The sequence below is a fragment of the Daktulosphaira vitifoliae genome, unplaced genomic scaffold, assembly GCF_025091365.1.
Source record: "Daktulosphaira vitifoliae isolate Bord-2020 unplaced genomic scaffold, ASM2509136v1 Scaffold_4, whole genome shotgun sequence".
NCBI lineage: Eukaryota > Metazoa > Arthropoda > Insecta > Hemiptera > Phylloxeridae > Daktulosphaira > Daktulosphaira vitifoliae.
In genome coordinates, this window is record NW_026099575.1 from 40,493,030 (window position 1) to 40,514,973 (window position 21,944).

The 21,944-nt window shown below is 27.3% G+C and overlaps 3 protein-coding genes and 1 long non-coding RNA gene across 54 annotated transcripts; 1 reads left to right on the forward strand and 3 right to left on the reverse strand.

Moving 5' to 3' along the window:
• Positions 1 to 131: 131 nt before the first annotated feature.
• Positions 132 to 10,390, reverse strand: LOC126906287 (probable cyclin-dependent serine/threonine-protein kinase DDB_G0292550). 50 transcript variants are annotated; one of them, XM_050686762.1, is made up of 6 exons: positions 10,169 to 10,390; positions 8,873 to 9,007; positions 8,470 to 8,707; positions 3,800 to 5,635; positions 3,572 to 3,643; positions 132 to 3,343 (listed from the first exon to the last, which is right to left on the reverse strand). In XM_050686762.1, the coding sequence occupies exons 1-6, from the start codon at positions 10,259 to 10,261 to the stop codon at positions 441 to 443; spliced, it is 5,277 nt and encodes a 1,758-aa protein (XP_050542719.1). In that variant the 5' UTR covers positions 10,262 to 10,390; the 3' UTR covers positions 132 to 440. The 50 variants fall into 50 exon arrangements, with proteins under 50 accessions (XP_050542719.1, XP_050542740.1, XP_050542731.1 ...); XM_050686783.1 differs by having other exon boundaries at positions 133 to 3,034; XM_050686774.1 differs by having other exon boundaries at positions 134 to 3,343; positions 3,953 to 5,635.
• Positions 10,391 to 12,719: 2,329 nt separating this feature from the next.
• LOC126906319 (uncharacterized) lies at positions 12,720 to 14,515 on the forward strand. The gene is made up of 3 exons (XM_050686867.1): positions 12,720 to 13,005; positions 14,050 to 14,182; positions 14,244 to 14,515. The coding sequence occupies exons 1-3, from the start codon at positions 12,843 to 12,845 to the stop codon at positions 14,398 to 14,400; spliced, it is 453 nt and encodes a 150-aa protein (XP_050542824.1). The 5' UTR covers positions 12,720 to 12,842; the 3' UTR covers positions 14,401 to 14,515.
• On the reverse strand, positions 14,401 to 15,735 carry LOC126906316 (metallo-beta-lactamase domain-containing protein 1). The gene is made up of 2 exons (XM_050686864.1): positions 15,553 to 15,735; positions 14,401 to 15,491 (listed from the first exon to the last, which is right to left on the reverse strand). The coding sequence occupies exon 2, from the start codon at positions 15,467 to 15,469 to the stop codon at positions 14,873 to 14,875; it is 597 nt and encodes a 198-aa protein (XP_050542821.1). The 5' UTR covers positions 15,470 to 15,491; positions 15,553 to 15,735; the 3' UTR covers positions 14,401 to 14,872.
• Positions 15,736 to 16,652: 917 nt separating this feature from the next.
• On the reverse strand, positions 16,653 to 21,033 carry LOC126906323 (uncharacterized). 2 transcript variants are annotated; one of them, XR_007704216.1, is made up of 4 exons: positions 20,541 to 21,033; positions 19,967 to 20,165; positions 19,699 to 19,785; positions 16,653 to 17,063 (listed from the first exon to the last, which is right to left on the reverse strand). It is a non-coding gene; the product is annotated as an uncharacterized LOC126906323 (long non-coding RNA). The 2 variants fall into 2 exon arrangements; XR_007704217.1 differs by lacking the exon at positions 20,541 to 21,033 and having other exon boundaries at positions 19,967 to 20,285.
• Between the last annotated feature and the right edge of the window lie 911 nt (positions 21,034 to 21,944).

Here is a 21,944-nt window from a genome sequence, read left to right on the forward strand (position 1 = left end):
TTTATATTTAAAATTAAATATTAAAATTCTAAGTTAAGAAATAAATAAAGTACTATTCAATTATCTCATTAAAAATTTACCTTTTTTAAGTGTATTTAATGATGTTTATACATGTATTTATGTATGTATTTTATAAAATTATTAGTTATGATATTTATAATTCTTACATTTTATGTAAGTTTTGCTCAATTACTTAAATTTGGTTTTAATTATAAGATTATAACTTTTATGTATATTTTTAGTGATTCATACATTTTTTTGTACCTAATGTTAAATTATTACATGAATACTAAATAATTAATAAAATTATTTATGGGCCAAATTTAAGAAAAATAGTGTTCTTATTTATATATTTTAATATGCTAAAATAAAAAAATTACATTAAGTTTTGATGTGTTATATAACTTTATTATTTTTCAACTATGTATCCCTCTACTATTTTATCTTACAAGTATTTTATTTTGGCAAGGGAATGGTAGGGCATTTGGTTTGCAAATTTTTGCACCTGTTTTTGCTCCATCAATGTAATTGCATGAAAAAGAAAAGTAGCCACAAGTTGATGATTTTGTATAATATTGTATATTTTTGTCACTTGATTGATAAAAACCAGTTTCACCATTAGTATCAGTTTGAAAATGTTTGTAAGTCTTGTTTAATGGTGTAATGTATGATTCATTGCCAAGTAAAGCCCTTAATTTAGTTTTATCTACAATTGTTAAACCACCTGATCCTGGCGTATAATGTATAGTTTGTGATTGCGCTTGTCCTCCTGGAAAAGCCTTTGCCTCAGTTTGATCTCCAGCTACTGAGGTAACTCTAGCTCGTAAACCAATTGGTACTTTGGTACCATTAGTTCCTGGTATGATTTCGCCCGAGCTTAAAACTTGACTATTTTTCATAGTTTTATCTGTATCACGAATTATTTTAATATCATGTTTGTCTCCTAAATTTAAAAATGAATTTTGCGCCTGAGTAGGTATATTTTCTTTTGCATTTAATTCTGTTTTAGAGTAAATTTGATCTTCCTTCTCATCCTCATAATATTCATTATCATAGTTATACTCAGAATCAACATCAAAATTCTGTGATGATTCTGATGACGAATAAATAGGGGATGAGGTAGATGTTGAATAAATGATACTATTTTGAGTAGTATTCATTACATTGTCCAAAATTTTTATTTTTTGAGTTGAAGTTTGATTTTCTTCTAACATTTGGAAAGATTTATGAAGTTGGATATCATCTCGACTATTATTACCAATTTTTTCCAACTTATTAATTGTATTCTTGGAGTTGCCTATAGTTAATTTTGGTAAATTTTGATAATTTTTTCCTGAACTAGCTTGAGCTGCACCATTATAAGAAATTCCATGTTTATACGATCCAAAGAGTTGACTTTGAGATTGACCAGTATAAGTTCCACCTTGAGCTAATGCTGTACCACCACCTTTAAATAATGACTTCTGGTCAGTATTATTATTTAAATCATGTGGCAAGAAACCTATTTGAGCTTGACTCGATGTACTACCAGGACCTGACGATTGAGCATCAGCTATGCCACCTTTTACTCCAACTTCAAGTTGTGTATTTGTAGTATAATTAATTCCTGAACTTTGAGCTTCGCCTAGAGCTGTTCCTGTCTCGTAGTTGTAATGCATTTGTGATTGTACTTTGCTCTTACCTCCTTTTCCTTCAGCTGAGCTTGTTGTACCATTCGAATTTCCCATTATTACACTTTGAGCTCCTTTGTCGCTATCACTAGTTTGAGCTTGAGCTGAAAATATTCCTGTGCCAGAATATGATCCTGATACCTGTGTTTGAGTTATTCCACTAGTAGATTTTCCTTGAGCTGATGCCAAAGCACTTGTTTCTTTACCATCTATGTTTAAACTAGTTAATGATTGAGAATCTCCTCCTTCAGTATCAATTGGCGTCATTAAATTACCTATGGATACATCAGACCCAATTTTCCCTCCAGTAATAGCGTAATTAGTTGTATGAGTTAACTTATTAGGAAGTTCTGAATCAAGTTGTTGAATATTTATGGGAATAGGACTACTTACCTGAAACTGCGGGCCAGTAGACGTATTTTTATCGTTAAAGCTTTGGTCTGATCTTGAGTAATTTGGTGATGCATATGCCAACTGACTTATACTCGGTGCATTGTTTCCAATAGAACTTTGACCCAATTTAGAATAACTGGATTGTGTGTTTGTAGGATGTTCATCAAAAGGATTATTATTGTTGATAGAAGTTTGACTTGCACCTGGATAACTGAATTGTGAAGATGTAGGTTGTTGATTATGAGGTACGTTATCACCTACAGAGCTTTGACCCAAATCTGAAAAACTAGATTGTGTATTTGTTGGTTGTTGACCAAAAAGTCCATTATTATTGATGGGGCTTTGGCTATAACCTAGGTAACTGGATTGTGCATTTGTTGGTTGTTGACCAAAAAGTCCGTTATTATTGTTGATAGGAGTTTGACCTGTACCTGGGTAATTGGGCTGTGTAGTATTTGTTGATTGTTGACCAAAAAGTCCATTATTATTGTTGATAGGAGTTTGACCTGTACCTGGATAACTGAATTGTGTAGATGTAGGTTGTTGATTATGAGGTACGTTATCACCTACAGAGCTTTGACCCAAATCTGAAAAACTAGATTGTGTATTTGTTGGTTGTTGACCAAAAAGTCCATTATTATTGATGGGGCTTTGACTATAACCTGGGTAACTGGATTGTGCATTTGTTGGTTGTTGACCAAAAAGTCCGTTATTATTGTTGATAGGAGTTTGACCTGTACCTGGGTAATTGGGCTGTGTAGTATTTGTTGATTGTTGACCAAAAAGTCCATTATTATTGTTGATAGGAGTTTGACCTGTACCTGGATAACTGAATTGTGTAGATGTAAGTTGTTGATTATGAGGTACGTTATCACTTACAGAGCTTTGACCCAAATCTGAAAAACTAGATTGTGTATTTGTTGGTTGTTGACCAAAAAGTCCATTATTATTGATGGGGCTTTGGCTATAACCTAGGTAACTGGATTGTGCATTTGTTGGTTGTTGACCAAAAAGTCCGTTATTATTGTTGATAGGAGTTTGACCTGTACCTGGGTAATTGGGCTGTGTAGTATTTGTTGATTGTTGACCAAAAAGTCCATTATTATTGTTGATAGGAGTTTGACCTGTACCTGGATAACTGAATTGTGTAGATGTAAGTTGTTGATTATGAGGTACGTTATCACTTACAGAGCTTTGACCCAAATCTGAAAAACTAGATTGTGTATTTGTTGGTTGTTGACCAAAAAGTCCATTATTATTGATGGGGCTTTGGCTATAACCTGGGTAACTGGATTGTGCATTTGTTGGTTGTTGACCAAAAAATCCATTATTATTGTTGATAGGAGTTTGACCTGTACCTGGATAACTGAATTGTGTAGATGTAGGTTGTTGATTATGAGGTACGTTATCACCTACAGAGCTTTGACCCAAATCTGAAAAACTAGATTGTGTATTTGTTGGTTGTTGACCAAAAAGTCCATTATTATTGATGGGGCTTTGGCTATAACCTGGGTAACTGGATTGTGCATTTGTTGGTTGTTGACCAAAAAGTCCGTTATTATTGTTGATAGGAGTTTGACCTATACCTGGGTAATTGGGCTGTGTAGTATTTGTTGATTGTTGACCAAAAAGTCCATTATTATTGATGGGGCTTTGGCTATAACCTGGGTAACTGGATTGTGTATTTGTTGATTGTTGACCAAAAAGTCCATTATTATTGTTGATAGGAGTTTGACCTGTACCTGGATAACTGAATTGTGTAGATGTAAGTTGTTGATTATGAGGTACGTTATCACTTACAGAGCTTTGACCCAAATCTGAAAAACTAGATTGTGTATTTGTTGATTGTTGACCAAAAAGTCCATTATTATTGTTGATAGGAGTTTGACCTGTACCTGGATAACTGAATTGTGTAGATGTAAGTTGTTGATTATGAGGTACGTTATCACTTACAGAGCTTTGACCCAAATCTGAAAAACTAGATTGTGTATTTGTTGATTGTTGACCAAAAAGTCCATTATTATTGTTGATAGGAGTTTGACCTGTACCTGGATAACTGAATTGTGTAGATGTAAGTTGTTGATTATGAGGTACGTTATCACTTACAGAGCTTTGACCCAAATCTGAAAAACTAGATTGTGTATTTGTTGATTGTTGACCAAAAAGTCCATTATTATTGTTGATAGGAGTTTGACCTGTACCTGGATAACTGAATTGTGTAGATGTAAGTTGTTGATTATGAGGTACGTTATCACTTACAGAGCTTTGACCCAAATCTGAAAAACTAGATTGTGTATTTGTTGGTTGTTGACCAAAAAGTCCATTATTATTAATAGGGCTTTGATCCAACCCTGAATAACTAAGTTGTGTATTTATTGGCTGTTGATTACTAGGTTCATTATTTCTAATAGGAACTTGCACCAAACCTAGATAACTAGGTTGTATTGGATGCTGTCTAATATATTCATTTGATGGGTTATATCCAATCAAATTTTGAATCGAATCTGCATAATTTGGTTGAATGTACATAAATTTTTGTCTGCGAAAACCATTATTTTCTGTCAAGATTTGGCCCGATTCTGGGTAAAAATTTTGAGTCAACATAGAATTATCATGTTGCTTTGTCCCTTGGTAATTGAGAGGAAATTGATGATAGCTAAGTCCTGCCTGATCCCGAATATTGGATATAGCGTTTAAGCATGTTTGATAAATATAACTACATAATGTTGGTAAGTTAAATTGATTAAGATTCTGATTTAATAATGGATGACGTATATTAGAATATGCTGAATAGAAAAATGGTTTTTGAGCGTAATTTATGTCATCAGATAGCGTTTTCTGGTTTTGTTGATTAGTTATTACTTTGCTGTGACTTTGTGTGGGATTTGTGTATGGTGGGTTGGTGTTTAGAAAATATCTAGATTGTGGCAAATTTAAAGGATTATTATTTGAAACTAATTGTTGCTTAAAATTATAAGGACTATTTGGGTTAAGAGTTTTATCTTTAGAGTTAGATTGTTCATAATTTATTAAAGGTTTTTGATTAATATTCATTTGGTTAGGAGAACTATGTTCATTAGAATAATTATTTAATAACTGTAATCGGTTTTCATTAAAATAATCAAATGGTTGTTTGTTATAAGTTGGATTTAAATTATTTTTATATGTTGAAAAATCATTATTATTTGGCGCTGCATTATCGTTAGGAATATTTCCATAGGAAAAATCTGCGTTATTTTCTACAGGTTTAGGTAGTGATACTTCTTGTATATTTTTTCCGGCATTCAAGTAATATGACGGTAAACGGTTTTCATTATTTGTCATGAGATGTTTTTTAAAATTATTCTGATTTTCTTGAGTTAATTGAATTGGTTTATTATTATTACTAGGGACATTGGGAGGAAAGTTCAAAATATTTTCTTTATATTTACGTCCATTAAAGTCAGTTAAACTGTGAGGTGAAGTATAATGTTTAATTGAATTATGATTTTTTTCTATGTTTTGTTCTTTACAATCATCACAATCAGTTACACTTGACTGACTTTGAGCTTGTCCCATAAAGTTTACACCACCTTAAAAAACAAAGGAAAAAGTTAAAGAATAAATAGTCTTGACAAAAACTATAAATAACTTTAATTATTATCAAAATGTTTAATCGAATTGTAATAATATTTTACTCTTCAAAACAATATAATTAATTTCAATATTGTTTTTGTTTGCAACAAAACTTATTACTTAATGAATACAATGGATAAAATTTTAGCTTTGTAGAAGTTCGATTTTTATATTCTCATAAATTATTAAATGACTATAGTATCACATTTTAATACATGTAGAAAATAATACATATACTTAATAAATCATATCACCAAATCAGTGTTCCCCGTGGATAAGATGAATAAAAAAATAATACCCTTACACAAGTTTCAACCACTCTTTTAATCATTCCATAAAACGTCCTCGTAAAAGATTCTATCACATTGACCAATCAAATATAACAAAAAATATTTCAAGAATCTCACCAGAGGTCGCTAAACCAGATTTGTGGGCTATAAAAAGTCCAATTTTCCACAAAAAACACTCTCACTCTGTTCTGTCTCGGTAGAGACTCGCTCTTTGACGACGACGCCTTCTATCGCGACAAGGGCTACAACTACGATTATACGTGTCTCTGGAGTTCTTAATCAAGATACAAAAATGGAATGTGTGTGAGTGTATGGTTCGCTCTTGGTAACAATTCTATATCAAATCTACACAACTTCTATATTCCATTCCTAATTGCTGGGATTTACAAAAAATATTATACATCTTATTTTCGGTCGAATACTTTTGGTGATACAAATATTCTAACACATATAAAATATTGGTATTTATTTATTTTTTTTATATATACACTTTATATATACACACTTCGAAATATACATGATTAGATTGCATTGTGTTCTATTACTTATTAAAGCGCCACAATCTGGTTGAACAGAGTACTAGCACAATAATATCGTAGTCAAGATTCCATCTAATTATAAATGTTTTCTAAAGTGTCTCTCCACTTGTCGACTAGCCAGTCTGATTTCAGCACAGTGCGGCCCATCGGAGTATAGGACACTAGTATAATCTATTGCGCAAAGAACCGAAATTGAGCTCGCATCTACCCTAGATCATTCTATGGACGACTGAAAAGACGTAGGCCACTTGGAAATAGTTTATTGCACAGGACAGTTATATTGTTTAGAATTTCTTTATTGGTTTTATAAATTGTTACAATTAAAAATGCGTTAGTATAAAATATTACTTACAAGGCCAAAAAGTACATCATATAAATATACAAAAAGGGTTTACATAATATACCAAAGAATAAATTGGATTTTATCTAAAGTATATTTAATATAGAGTTGTACTAGAAAAATAGTTAAACGCGAGTTAATATAGATCGCGTAACTTCAAATGCGCTTACCAACGCATATACATAGTTATTGACAATAGTAACGTCAACTACATGATTCAACTCAACAGAATATCTGCCTCATCAGGATAATTAGAAGGGTAAGTGAAAATATAAAAAATCTATAATAAACCCTTCACCGAAGGATTTTTAGAAATAAACAATTAGAGTGTCGTAGGTTGTCGAAAACAAACAAGTAGATTAATTGTATAAAGAAATACAATATTTGTGATTCACACAAATTCATGTATATATACATAAATGTATACATTTTTTACAGGGGCTAGTTATCTTTCGTCGATATTTCATCTTACTCATGTACAGAGTGATTTTTTTATCATAACCCACTCAATTACTTACAGAATAAATATATTTAAACAGTTTTTTTTTTTTTGGTTATCTTTAGTTACACATTATTCTTGAATTATTAACTATGTAATACTTTTTTAGTTCATCCCTTATGCCTTGTAAGGGTGTCAATTTTGTTTTTTTAAAAGGCAACATATATTTTTAATTTGATAAAATGTTTGAGTTTTTAATAGTAAATGGCATTTGAATTTTTTAATATAACTTTATTCGTTTATTAGGTATAAACATTTAAAGTTTTAAATTTTTGAGATAATATACATGTATAATACACAAGGTATTACAATTACAGGTAGCTAATTGGTTTTTTATGACATCAATATTCACAGGTACACAGCATTATTATTATCAATGGTAGTAAGGCACATTGTTGTGAGTTCATAAATACACTAACTGACTATATAAAAAGTATATCTATTGATAGTCATAATTGATAATAAACAATCCGTGACTGTGACAGCGATGTCATAAAAACCATTTAGCTACTTGTATTTGAAATACCTTGTGTATTATACATGTATATTAACACAAAAATTTGAATAAAGATAAAGAAGAAAAATAAATAAGAATTTGAAGAAAATACTAAAGATAACCAAAAAAAAAATGTTTAAATATATTTATTCTGTAAGTAATTGAACGGGTTATGATAAAAAAATCACCTTGTATATTAGACGCGTTTATAAAGACACACCCCGAAATCCCTTTCTATTTCATTCTATTATAGTCACTGCCCAATACCGCTAGCCACTCTTACTTTCTTTATACTAAAACAACCACCACAGCCAACACTATCCTTTCTATCCCTTCAATTTCCTTTACTTCCCATTATCCCCACCACCCTCCTTCCTTTTTGTTTATTACATGAAGTAAAAGAACACAATGTAAATTTAATATTTTTTTTATTGTACATTCAACAAAATAAATAAATTGATATTAGCATTTGTTGTCTCAACAAATGTTTCAATTTCAAATAAGTCTCAGACAAATGTTCTCAACAAAATGAACACCGGTACCTATGCACGAAGGCACTACTCATTTCTGACTGAACTAGGTAAACTACCTGAAATATAACTGCAATATTTTTCTAAATACACTTACTAACAGTAGCTTTTGACATATCAGGCTGCGACACTGCTTCAGCTATTCCATTTTTTACGCTTTGATTATTAGAATACTGCGGGCCGAAACTCACAAATTGCGTTTGAGTTTGTCCCTGATACCTTTTTTTGTCACTTGCTCGTTTTGATCTGAATTTTTTTTTATCGTTCAAGTCCACAAATGTTATTTTATAGTTTTCGCAAAATTTTATCATGTCCTCATCAATTATGTTTATGATCTAAAAAGTAAGAGAATTTGCGAACTAAAATTAAAAATTAATAATAATAATTCGTTGAAATATAATCTCTTAAAATTATTTGTGTATTATATTTTTTACAAATATTTTTTTTATTGATATCTTATTATTGTTTAAATTTAAAATTGATTATAATAGGTATATTACTTCTTTTCTTGATAGAGTTTTCTTATTCCCAAAATTGTATTTTAAATTTAAAGCAACAAATTGTTCTTCCTTTCCGTAATTATTAAAACGTATTTGGCATTCTTTTTTTTCTTCGTCTTTATAAGCTATCAACTTCTGAAATTAAATTATTTCCATAATTATTGGATTAAATTTAATTGCGGTATAAATTCTTTAAAAACATTAACAATGTATGATTTTAATTGTCTATATGGAGAATGTGAGCCAAGTAAATTTTTCATTGATAAAGTGGAAATTTTTTCAATTTTTGTGGGTAATATCCTTAACTTGATAATAGTTGTGATCTTTTAATGTATCGTTAAAAATAGTTGGTTAAGTGAGGGTTGAGAAAATAAATGAGAGCCACAAAAATAAAAATCACATAGTAAAATAATTTAATAAAAGAATTTTTTTCAAAGGAGGGGAGACTACAGTGATGGGGTGCTTGGTAATCATTGAAGTCATTGAATTTAAATTAGATAAAAATCAAATAAGTTAAACATTTTTTTCTAACTCAAAAACTTTTGTAAGGTATTTCAAAATAAAATAAAATACAAAATCGAAAAATTTAACACATAAATAGCAAAATTTTGAATATGGTAGCCATTTTCACCATGATAACAAAATAAAGTTTGAAATTTTTTTTTTCATATTAAAGTACATTACATTAGCTTTAATGAAATATATATATTTATATATAAGTGTCAGTATTTCCGGAACACTTTCAAAAGTTAATTTTTGGTGAAAAAGTTGTCATTTTAAATCTCCTTGTGGACCTACCCACATAGTATTATGAGTTTGAGTACATTATAACCGCAATATTCAAATTCCATCAATCAACTGTCTTAAGCTTCCTTTTTAATGATTTCTTTTACGCGAGGCCCTGAATAAGTATGCCGGTTCCATGTAAATCTATGTGGCTTGTAGTCTTTTAATTTTTTATATATCTATGAAGAAGGTTGTATAGTTTGGCCACTGTATGTATTCGTAAAATATATTATCTCTAGTAATAGACTGTATAAAAATTCTGTGTTAACTTCGTCAGATAATTTAACTGTTTATTTAACGAATTAAAAAATGTTTATTTTTGTTTTTATTTCTTAAGATCAATTAATTGTTACTTCATCCTTTAAACGTGAAAAGTAAATGTTAAGAACAGAAATTCGTTTTATTTAAGACAGTTTTTATATTTTAGTCAGAAATTATAAAATTTTTTTTGATTTAGAAATAATATTACAAATATGAATAATACATTAAGTTCCTTAATGCTAAAATTACCTTTTCATTTGAATGATGTACATGCTTGGGATTAAATTCTTGGGTTTGAATAACTAAGGTCACAATTATCCACAAAAAAGTAAAATAAATCATACTTATTTAATAGACTTGATTACGAAATAAAAATAATCTAGATTAACATACTCGTCAAATACCCACCACCGACGCTGAATGATTAAGCTGTCGAATGTCAAGTGAGCGAGCGTGTAAAATATTTTTGCCATATTGCGCCATAAGACGAGTTCTTTAAAAATGAAAAAACATCTGTTTATTTTGGCTTAAGGCGTGTTTTAACCTTTAAACTTAATCAGTTAGGTTTTTGAAATTTTCTAATTATTGATTTTAGATAAATCTGTTTAAAGCTATGCTATTAAAATATTTAATAAAAATTGTAGTATTATTCTATTTACTGGATGGAATTGGAAGATGACTAAATTTCCTAAAATTAAAGAAACGTATGCTAGGCCTCCAAAATTTGAGTATAGTTTATGACCCTTTTTGCTCATGGAAGTTTATATGTTAATGGAGCGAAACGATATGATTGTAATATTGTTTAATAAATAATACTTATTAACAGAGCTTTTTTTAGTGAATATTAACTGAATGTCACTTTTTACTAAATTAATGATTTCTTTTTTCTTATTATTAGAAGTTATATTACAACTTCTTTATTACAACATGTATATTGACATACATCAATAAATTTAAACTTTGCTTAGTTTTAGTTTTAGTTATTATCGAGGTGGACATAATGCTTATGCACTCAGACCTGTTGGTCCATTGTGCGCACCTCATACCGAATTGTCTTGATTCCTAAGTGTTATCACCAAAGTGTTAATACATTACCAACGATAAAGTCACCTCTAAAGATGACCAAGGAGTCCTGTCTTTCTGGCGAAATTAAGTATCTCTCTGGGTTTTAGGTTTTTAATATCTTCTTTTTTACGAAAAGGTTTATTCAAGTAGTTTGATTTTAGTGTGGACAAGGCTTCACATTCGCACATGATGTCAAATGAGTCTTCCTAAAGTTTGCTTAACTTACAGCATAAAAAAAACCCGCAAAATATTATGGAAAATAAATAATTCCAAATCTTCATGTATATGGTAACTATTTAAATAGTTCATTAAATTCAAAGATATAAAATATTAACATTTATTAGTTGTTTTACTAAAAATAAATAACCAACTTTGTTGTAAACATTCATTTGTGTTTTTTTATATCAAATTTACTTCAATTAAATTACGTATCTTTTTGTTTCATACTAGATTATGATGACACAGAATCAAAAACATAAAATCTGTAATAAATAATTAAAATATAGGTAATGTTGCCCATATCCATAACATTTTTTTGAATCGTCTGAATACGGACTCGTAATGAGTAAATTATGAGAGTCTATTTGGACACAGTTATTAACATAAAAAATGCCATCAGCTATTATTCTCTCATAAATCTGCCACTGAACTTTTAAATTCATTATTTATTATAATGTAACCAGGATTTATTTTTTGAGGGTTAAGTTGGGCTTTATCATCAAAGACGTAGTCAGAATTTTGATGCATAAGATATAAATAATATTACAGTTGATTGTTCAACTTATTTTGCCAAAAATCGTTGTTAACTATATCATTTTCGAGGAAATAATTGGTTACATTTCAATATAAATTTTTGCAGATTATTTATAAATAAAAAGTAGGGAAGTTTAAAATGAGATTTAATGGGAACAATAAAGCACTAATATATTGTTCAGAACCATTAAATGGATAACATTAGATGAATCATTTATTTCTGCATGGTAATATAGTTAATACTTTTTATTTATAGGCAGTAACCGAAGCGATTATAAAACAAATTATATATGTAACATACATACACAAGTTAAATCTTGCGAAAATAAAGATATTATCATTTTAAAGATTTATAAGCGGGTCATTTACTAACTTATTAATTAGTGAAAATATTTACTATGATACATTAGTCTTTATGTGTTTTAATTTTATATTTTCATAACATTAACATGTTTTGACACGATTCATTTAAAAGTTTTTTTCGTTTCATTATCATTTGGTCTAAATTTAATTTTAATTAATCATCTCAATTAGTTGTATTATACTACCACTTCTTTAATTTCTTTGCTTCTTGTGCATTTCAATTTTTTATGTATTATTCTAAGTATTTATATCCCTTTATGTAAACCTTGAGTAATTTTAAAGATTGACTTATCTTTTAATAAAAATTGTTGTAAAATATTCGGAATTGCATTTTGCTTAAAGTTTAGTTAATTTATTAATGGTTATTATATATGAGAAAATAATTTTTATGCTTTTGAATAACACCATTTGAAGGTGCCCACCATTATGTTATCAAATTATATTTTGATTAAAAAATAAATGTTGTTAAAAACTTGAAGTAAGGAATGTATATAAATACTATTGTCTTAATATATAGTACCTATTTATCAACTGTCTATTGTCCTATTATTATCGCCAGTCAAAGGGCACTATAAGGTTATCAAAGTAGTGGTTGTGCACGTTGTACGGATTTTACAAAATGTAAAATACGATTAAAACTATTTCTTATATTAGGTTACGGTTATCTATTACGTCCTTTATAATTACACAGTCAATGTGCACAGCGTTATTGTTGTTTTTACATTACTAACAAACATTAAAAATGGCAAAAGCATATTGTTGTTTCTTGTTCCTGTTGACAGTGGCCGTTATATTTGTCTCTTCTCTTGAGAGTCACTTAAACATTGCCAAAAGTGATGATGACAATACTAACATAGTAATAGTTGATGAAGATTTTGTTACTGAAGTTAAAGAATCTAACTTAAGTGAGTAACTTATTATCTTTAGATAATAATTAATATAATTTCACATAATAAATTATCCATAGCACTCTTGTTAGAAAAAAATAAAAATTTCACTGTAACCATGTAAATGTGTTTAATATCACCTTGTAACTTTTTTAGCAAACGGATTCTTTATTTTTTTGATGATTGTAGCGAAAATATCACTTTTAATCAGTGATTAAGACGTTGATGTGTATTTATTAAAACGTATTAAAGAAAGGGCTAAAAGAGTTATCTCTTAAAACGTCATTTTTTAGAAATAACATTAACAATCTTCTATTATAAATACTGTAAATTAGTTGCACACTTTTTACTAATATAATATAATGATAATAAAATGAGGAGCGAAGTTATATTTAATCATCCCTAAACTATATAAATGCGCACATTAACACTACATATCTTTGCTTTTATATATAAATGCTTATTTTTTAATGGGAGGAGGTTGACATGATATCGTCCTACCCGAGGTGAAGTATCAAATACGCCATTGATAATAATCAATTAAAAATACGACCCTACGATTTGTTAGGGGAATATATATAGTAGGTGGTGCAACATTTTTTTATAATTCTGACTCTTTTTGTGAATATTGACATGCATTTAATTGTTTTGTTAATTATTAGTCACTGAATATTGTCCTTGCTCTTTCTAACAAGTTTACTGACAATATTTCTGCAACCTAGTCTAATTCATTTATTTATGCAAATAATATTTGTATTTACAACTAATCAAATTTTATAGTCAAGGCACAATATTTGTTAATATATGATTGTTAAATAAACAATCTATTGTTTAAAATCATTATGCTGAAACATACTATTATTTAAATTAAATGAGGAAGTTCAAAGGTTGCATGTACTATGTAAAATTTTACTTAATTTTATTTGACTTAATATCATAATATGACATTAAGTACATAATATTTTACAAGAATAATATGTAATATATGACCAAATATTTTTGTATTTAATTATAAAGAATTTAGTTGTTAAAAAAAGTTATAATAATTTTTATCATTTTTAGAAAGTAAATGTTATGATGTCAACACTAAAACATTCCATAAAATAGACTCAGTATGGTACCCAGAAAATAAATGTGAAAAACACATGTGTATCCGACTAAGGGACACAAAAACACCAACAATTAAGATAATGGAGTAAGTTTTAGTAATTTTATAACTAAAAAAGTAATATAATCAACTATAAAATTTAAAATAGATGTGAAACATGTGCTCAATGTGATTCATTTAACCAAGAATGTAAATTGTTAAAACCGAGCAAGCAGTACCCCAAATGTTGTCCCAAGTGTATGCCAAAAGATTCTTTAATAACAAAAAAGAATAAATTGTATAAACCTAAACAGATTATCAAGTGATTGAATAAAGTTCAGTGTTAGCTAAAGATTACAGAATATAATTAAAATAAATGGAAATTAACTGTTAATATTTTACAAGAAATGAATTAATTAAAAAAAAAAGAAAACAACTTAATTCATGTCACTTTATTTTTATTAAAATAATACATTTTTTTATTAGAAATGTATATTAATTAAGTTATGCATATAAAATTGGTATAATAATCAACTATATCACTCTTCGTAATACTTATTACTTCTACTGATAAGATCTCCGACATAAGAAGACTTTAAAATTTTAATTCTACAATTAGAAGTCATTTGTATTATAATGTTTTATGTTAAATGTTTCTTATTAGTTTTACATATTTTTAAGTTATTACTATGATAGATGTTAATTTTAATAATTAATATTTTTCTTTGTAGATATTTTATTCAAATTGAATAATTTTATAAAAACTTACTATGGCCAAATATTTTTTGCATTTAAAAACTATTTATAGTTTTTTGTAGAAAACATAGGCCCATGACCTGGTATAATCCAATCAACTTGTTTCAGTATTAACTCTCTATTTTTTTTTTGTAATTCTGGATTTTCACTTCCTGCATTGAGCCATATTGATTCATCTTCAATATCTTCTTCTTTTTCAAATAAATCACCAACTATACCAATTGTACCATCTATAGTATGTACAATAACAGAAACATCTGTGGCAGTATGTCCTGGAGTAGTTACTATTTTTATTTTATTATCAATATTATAAATACCTTCAGTATTAAAAAATTTACTATCACTATAATATAATTGTTCATAACTTACACATCGACCAACAATATGTTGTGCTTTTAAAAATAAGTTGTTGTTACCAACATGATCTGAATGACCATGTGTACTAACCACATAATTTATATCTTCACAACTTAGACCATATTGAGCTAAAGCTTTTAATAAATTATTTGTATCCCATGGAGTCATTGTATCAACAATGATATTTTTAGGGCCTTTTATAAGAGTGCAGGTGCAATTGGCTAAATTACCATCAATTGTAGTTTTACAATAACCAACAAAAAGAATGTGAACTTCATACATTTTGAATTAAAATAAACTCTTACTATAAAAAATTATATACAATTTAAAAGTGTAAACATTTTGTATAAAAAATAAATACATACAAGTAAAAATTGATATAGCAATTCAAGATGTAGTTAATTTAATTTAATTTATTTAAACGCGAATCATATCTAACACTCTAGATACACATGTAATATTATGAAATAATTGCTATTGAAAATGATAAAAAACGGTAGCACAGTGGGGTCGCAACACAATGGTGCATGGCATAGTTGGTACAAGTATAGATGATACCTGACAGTGATTAAAATTACTATCATAAGAAACGCTTCCATGCAAATCTGTAGATAGCATTTAATTTTAAAAAATTGGTAGATTATTTCAAAAGCAACAATAACCTTATTCCCTTAATTTTATCGCTATTATTATTTGATTTATAATTATAATATATGAATAAATAATAATAATAATTAAATTTAATGTGAAATTGATATTCAAAAATTTAATATTGTAATTTTTACGGAGATATTATAAAAATAATAAAGTAGTTGTATATTTCATTATTTTTAACGCAAATTAAAAATTAAAGGGCTTGATGCAATACTTTTCAATAAAAAATGTACTTTTCTAAATCAACTTTTCTCGATGTTTTCAAATATGCAATTAAATTTCTTCTATCACTTCTATGTTTTAATATAATTACTTATTATTAAAAAATAAGTATTTACAAATAAAAAAAAATAATTGAGAACAAAAAAAAATTGTTTTAAATTAATACTGATTTTCATTATTAATATGTTAAAAATAAGGAAAATTTAACCTATATTTTAAATCGTTTAAAGTTGATTTTTGGAAAGTTTATAATTAAAAAAAATGTATTACTATCACTTTTAGCTCAATTTGCAAGTTTAAAATTTACATCATTAAATAGGAAATTTTATGAGAATTAAAAAAATTGTGTCGTTAGGATTAATGTGCAGTCAAGAAATTTTATAATAACTATTTATAGTATATTTATTAGAAAATCTTAATATTTTTTTGCATTTTTATTGTAATAAATAACTTAAATATAAATAATAGTATTATTTCCTAGTAACTTTTGGTGTTAAAAAGATTCTACAATTGAAATATTCAGAACTTAATTAATTTTAATGATATACTTTAACTACAAAAAAACAATCAAAACAAAGTTGTTAAAAATATTTACTCAATTGAGTGTATTATAAAATTTGATTATAATTGTAAAAATCCATTGTTAATTCAGGAGAAACTAACAATCACTTTAGAAATGATTTATATAGCAACATGTTACCAAAAAGTTTGGAATATTATAGTCTAGTAGTACCACATATAGATAAAGTAAAAAATTTATTAAATTACAAAGTAAAATAATTTAATATGAATAAGAAATTTCTTCTTGCGAGTGATGACTACAGTGATGGGATCCTTCATCTTTATTGAAGTTATTGAGTTTAAATGAGTTGAAAATTTATTCAAACTTAAAAAGAATTAAGAAAAAAATCTTTTGCCATACACGGGATGGAACTTCTACTCCAAGCGCGTAAGATACAAGTGTGTTACCGATTTGGCAACTGTACGTCGCTTCTGTTGACTGAAAAAAATGTTTAAATTTTAGTTATTTTTTTCGACTTAAAAGAAGCAAAAAAATTTATCTAAGTTTAACTATCTATGCTATATCAATTTGATTTATATAATATTTATGAAATTCAGTGTACTCCCCTTGTGAGGTATTTTAAAATACAATAAAATACTAAAAACAGAATTTTAACACAAAAATAGCATATTTTTAAAAAGAGTATTCATTTTCACAATGATGACAAATCCAGAGGTCAAATTTTTTTTTCAAGTTAAAGTTTTGACCCTCCTTTTATAAAGGGATATAATCCGATCTAAAAACAAATGTGTCAGATGAAAGGGGTATATAAAAATTATTTATAAAAAAACAATAATATTGATCCATACATTCTAAATAAAGTATATTACATATGTTTAATTTAAGGTATAAATACAAGTGTCGGTCTTTTCGGAACATTTTCAAAACTTAAGTTGAAAAAGTTCTACTTTCTATACGCATTTTTAAAGGTTCGAACCTCTCCTGTTTAAAGAGAAATAGTCCGATTTAAAAAAAAAGTATGTCGAATGAAAGAGGTATATATATAGTATTTATCATTAATAAATAAAATTGATTCGTGAATTTTTTAAAAAGTTTTTAAAAATATCATCTTTACGATTGTTCTTTCTCTTCTTTTCGTTGTTGTAAAACTATATATTGTGACAATATATATACATTTATCTTGTGCGGCCGTAGTGTGGATTACGTATCAAAATGTAAAATATAATACCAAGAATTTTTGCATACGATAGTCATTTTCACGAAGGAGGCAGTTCAGAATTAAAATTTTTTTTTTCAAATTAAATAATATTACATAACCTTTAATTTAAGGTATATATAAAAGTGTCAGCTTTTCCGGAACATTTTCAAAAGTTAATTATTAGTGAAAAAGTTGCAATTTTGAAACTCTTCCTGAGAGTTGGCAATAGGTCAAATATTCGCAGAAATATAGCAAATGATAGGTAAATATCTAAGGGGTCTAAAAAAAAAATAATTATATTGATTCGTTCATTTTTAAAAAAAGTTATGACAGTATTAAGTAAAAAAAACCCACCACAGGTGTGTCGTGGCACAATGGTGACACGGCATAGTTGGGTTAAGTATAATGATATCTGACTGATTAAAATCACTATCATAAAAAACGATTCGATGCAAATTTTTAGATAAAGTTTAATTTTAAAAAAATGGTGAAATATTCCAAAAGCTATATGATCTGCTATTTTCTTATTAATATCCTGAATGAAAAAGGGATTATTAATAAATATTATTTATTATAAAAAAATTGTGTGGATCCATACACTTTTCAATAAGTTATAGCATTATAAAGTTAAAAATGTAAAAAATAAAATCCAAAATTTTCACACAAAAATAGTTTTTGGTAACTATTTTCATCGTGAAGACAAAATAAAGTCGGAAATTTATTTTTTCGATGATAATGTATATTGCATTAGCTTTTATTTAATATTTATATAAAAGTGTCAGACTTTTCAGAACACTTTCAAAAGTTAAGTTAAAAAAGTTAATTTTTGCAAAAAAGTTGTCATTTTAAATCCCCCCGTGGGCAGATAAAGAGTCAGATTTATAAAAAAAATATACCAAATAAAAGGCAAAGGCATCATGCATCTATGAAAAAAAAATTATATTGATTTGGTTTTTTTTTAAAAAGTTGAAAAAATGTCCAAAATTAGTGATTTTTAAGTTTGTAATTTTTTTGGAGATTTCCCCCATTTACGGGGAACGAGGGAAATTTTTTCAATTTTTGAGGGTAATATCTTCGACTAGATATAATTTGTGATCTTGTGACGTATTGTTCATCAAAATCGTTCCAGCAAGAGCTGTGATTGAGCGTTCACATACAAAAAAATAACCAACACAGTATAATTAATACTTTTTCAGCTTCGCATCGAAGCTAAAAAATATATAATTATGTTAGAAAAACCTTAATACTTTCGATAAATTAATAATTAATCTTGGTTAATTATTGAACATTAATGTACAATACTTTAAAATATTCACGTAAAAATTTTTAAACAAAAATATTTTAGATAGTACAAAATATATTTGTATAGTAAAAATTGTACTTAGCTAAGGAATTATATCATCAAACATTATGTCGAAACTTTAGTTGTTCCAATGATACCTTTATCTAAATACTTTTTTTCCAAAAAACATTTTATTGAACATTTTATTTATTTATTATTAGTTCCATGTTTGGAACAAATGTTTGATTTAAATAAAAGATTATCGAGAGCAATTTTATTTATTTATTGAGATTCTGATCATATAATGATGATGACGAAAAAAAAATGTAAATTAATCATTATTATAAAGAGATAGAATTTAAATGGCTTAAAGATGGTTAAATAACATGATGTCTCCGCCTGGGCTGTTCTAAAAAAATTCAAAATAAAAATGAGGAATAGAACTCCACCGTACTGCTTAAAATAGGGGCAACTAATAATCAACAAAAAAGGTTTCTAATCAATTTAAAATTGCCAAAAGACAAATAAGCTTACCCAGCTCAATGAATACAACTAAATAATTAAATACAAACAGCTAAACCTATCATTATCGAACCGAATAATCAATAAATATAATACTTCATACTACTTACATGCATCTAAGCTCTATATAAATAAAATGAATTACAATTTACAACAGTAATACAATATCTGTAGTTTCACTGCAATAATGCACCAACCTATGTAAACAAAAAAGGAAATAATGAAAACAACTATTTGACTTCAAAATAATAATATGAATAATGTATTTTAAAAACAAAACTTCAAAATAATAATATGAATAATGTATTTTAAAAACAATGCTTTACTAATTCATACAAAAACAACTATTAACTAAAATGAAAATCAACGTAACTTTACCTAATCTGTATAATACTACAACAAGTACATATATATATATATATTTTGAATAAAACGACCAAACAATACAGGCCGCTGATATAGCGTCCTAATAGCTGATGGAGCTCAAGCACTACCAGCTGACCACACCCAACCAGTGCAGCTCTCACGCTTGGCGCGAACATGAACCCCCTTTTGAAAGGTCTTAGAGCCTTTTAAACTAAAACATAAAAAATAACACAGTATGACTAATGAACTTGTCTGAAGCACTATAAATCGTTAACATGGAACATTTATATTGGTAATTTAACAACTAAAATTTATATAACAATGAACTCATAACACCTTTCAGTTTCTAATAACAAATATTGAAAANTCATAACACCTTTCAGTTTCTAATAACAAATATTAAAAAAAAAAAAATTACATGGCTCATATAAATTTCTAAGTTTAAATCACATATATAGGAACTGAAGTAATTTATGACTAACAGTGGAAAATAACTTATTCAAAAAACATATAAAATAATAATGAACTAAATAAGTAAGATTTTCATCGAAAACACATAAAAATACAAATAATGCATGTAACTTACATTAATTATGAATAATATTAATAATACGAACACATAGAATATTGAAAATACAAATAAATTAATTACTATAACACATTAAAAATAAAAATGATAAAAATTACTTCATACAAATACTATGCATATTAGGCCATATCAGAATATTAGGCAACTAATTAATGGGATAACAATATTATAGGGGGTCATGTTCAAAACTCTGCTCCGCCAGAATTTCTCACAGTAACGGCACGGACAATTCCATCTGTTCGTGTATGAACAGCAGACACTCGAACCAACAGCCATTGGTAAGGCGGCGCAGTGTCATTCTTTATTATTGTCAAATCACCAATGATAACATTCCGCTTCATTTTGACCATTTGCCTCGGCGTTGAAGTTGTAATTTTAAATTAAAATCGTTTTAATTAAATAAATTCATTAAACAAATCAATTATTCGTAGAAGTAGCTAAAATCGGAAATAGGGGAGCTAAGACCTCCCCCTGTTTTAATGAGATATTTTAATTGTTTTTATTAATAAAATATATTTATTATAATACATATTATTAAAATTAATTATGTTGTTATACAAAACATAAATTAGTTTAAAAAAATTTACAAATAAAAATGTTTAGTTAAGTATTAAAAATTATTTTAAATGGTATTATTATCTATATATAATATACAATTCTTAAACTATATCAACCACTAGTTTATCATTAAATTTTATTATTAAAAATTGTTAGGTATATTTATGTATGCGTTTTATGATATCATATTTAAAAGAATAAGTTGTTATTTTCACATTTATTTTTTATATCGTAAAATATTAATTTTATACTNGCCAGTATAGTTGCAGCCACCGACTAGCAACCATCACTCTGAAGATGGACTCTGCAATGAGTCCAAAACGTCAGAACTCAACTGCAAACATGCAAGCACTTCAAGTAACAAGACAATCCATGAAAGCTTTAACACATTCATAAGTGAATATATATATATTATATACTTATAAAAGTATTTATTTATTAAATGCCGAATTCATTTAAATATGCATTCTTTAAATTCATTTATAAAATGCGTTTCCAAATTATTTCAAGGCAACTTACAATGCATCAATGATACTTGTTTACTATCTCATTAATTGCAGCGCGACCTTTTTTAGAGATATTTGAGTAACAAAAGCAAAAATCACATCATTTAATACAATTCCCATGAAAAACGCAACAATAAAATACATTATATACATTTATATTAACAACAAAAAATTGAGTTTTAAATTCTACACAGCTATTTTATTGTTTCACTTTTTTTTTTAATTTAAGTTTATTATTAAAGATCAATTCTTTAGTTATAGTAATTTTTTTAATAATAATGTAAGTATATATTTTAATTACTTAATAAATATACAGGGTGGCCCACCACTCACTGAC

Bases quoted from the DNA above. Each gene is read 5' to 3' on its own strand.
- LOC126906287 (XM_050686747.1), bottom strand. From the start codon at position 10,261: ATGATTTATTTTACTTTTTTGTGGATAATTGTGACCTTAGTTATTCAA. The intron at 9,008-10,168 runs GTAATTTTAGCA...ATTTAATTTCAG, and splicing joins TACATCATTCAAATGAAAAG to AAGTTGATAGCTTATAAAGA. The intron at 8,708-8,872 runs GTAATATACCTA...CTTACTTTTTAG, and splicing joins AAACTCTATCAAGAAAAGAA to ATCATAAACATAATTGATGA.
- LOC126906316 (XM_050686864.1), bottom strand. From the start codon at position 15,469: ATGTATGAAGTTCACATTCTTTTTGTTGGTTATTGTAAAACTACAATT.
- LOC126906319 (XM_050686867.1), top strand. From the start codon at position 12,843: ATGGCAAAAGCATATTGTTGTTTCTTGTTCCTGTTGACAGTGGCCGTT. The intron at 13,006-14,049 runs GTGAGTAACTTA...TATCATTTTTAG, and splicing joins AGTTAAAGAATCTAACTTAA to AAAGTAAATGTTATGATGTC. The intron at 14,183-14,243 runs GTAAGTTTTAGT...AATTTAAAATAG, and splicing joins CCAACAATTAAGATAATGGA to ATGTGAAACATGTGCTCAAT.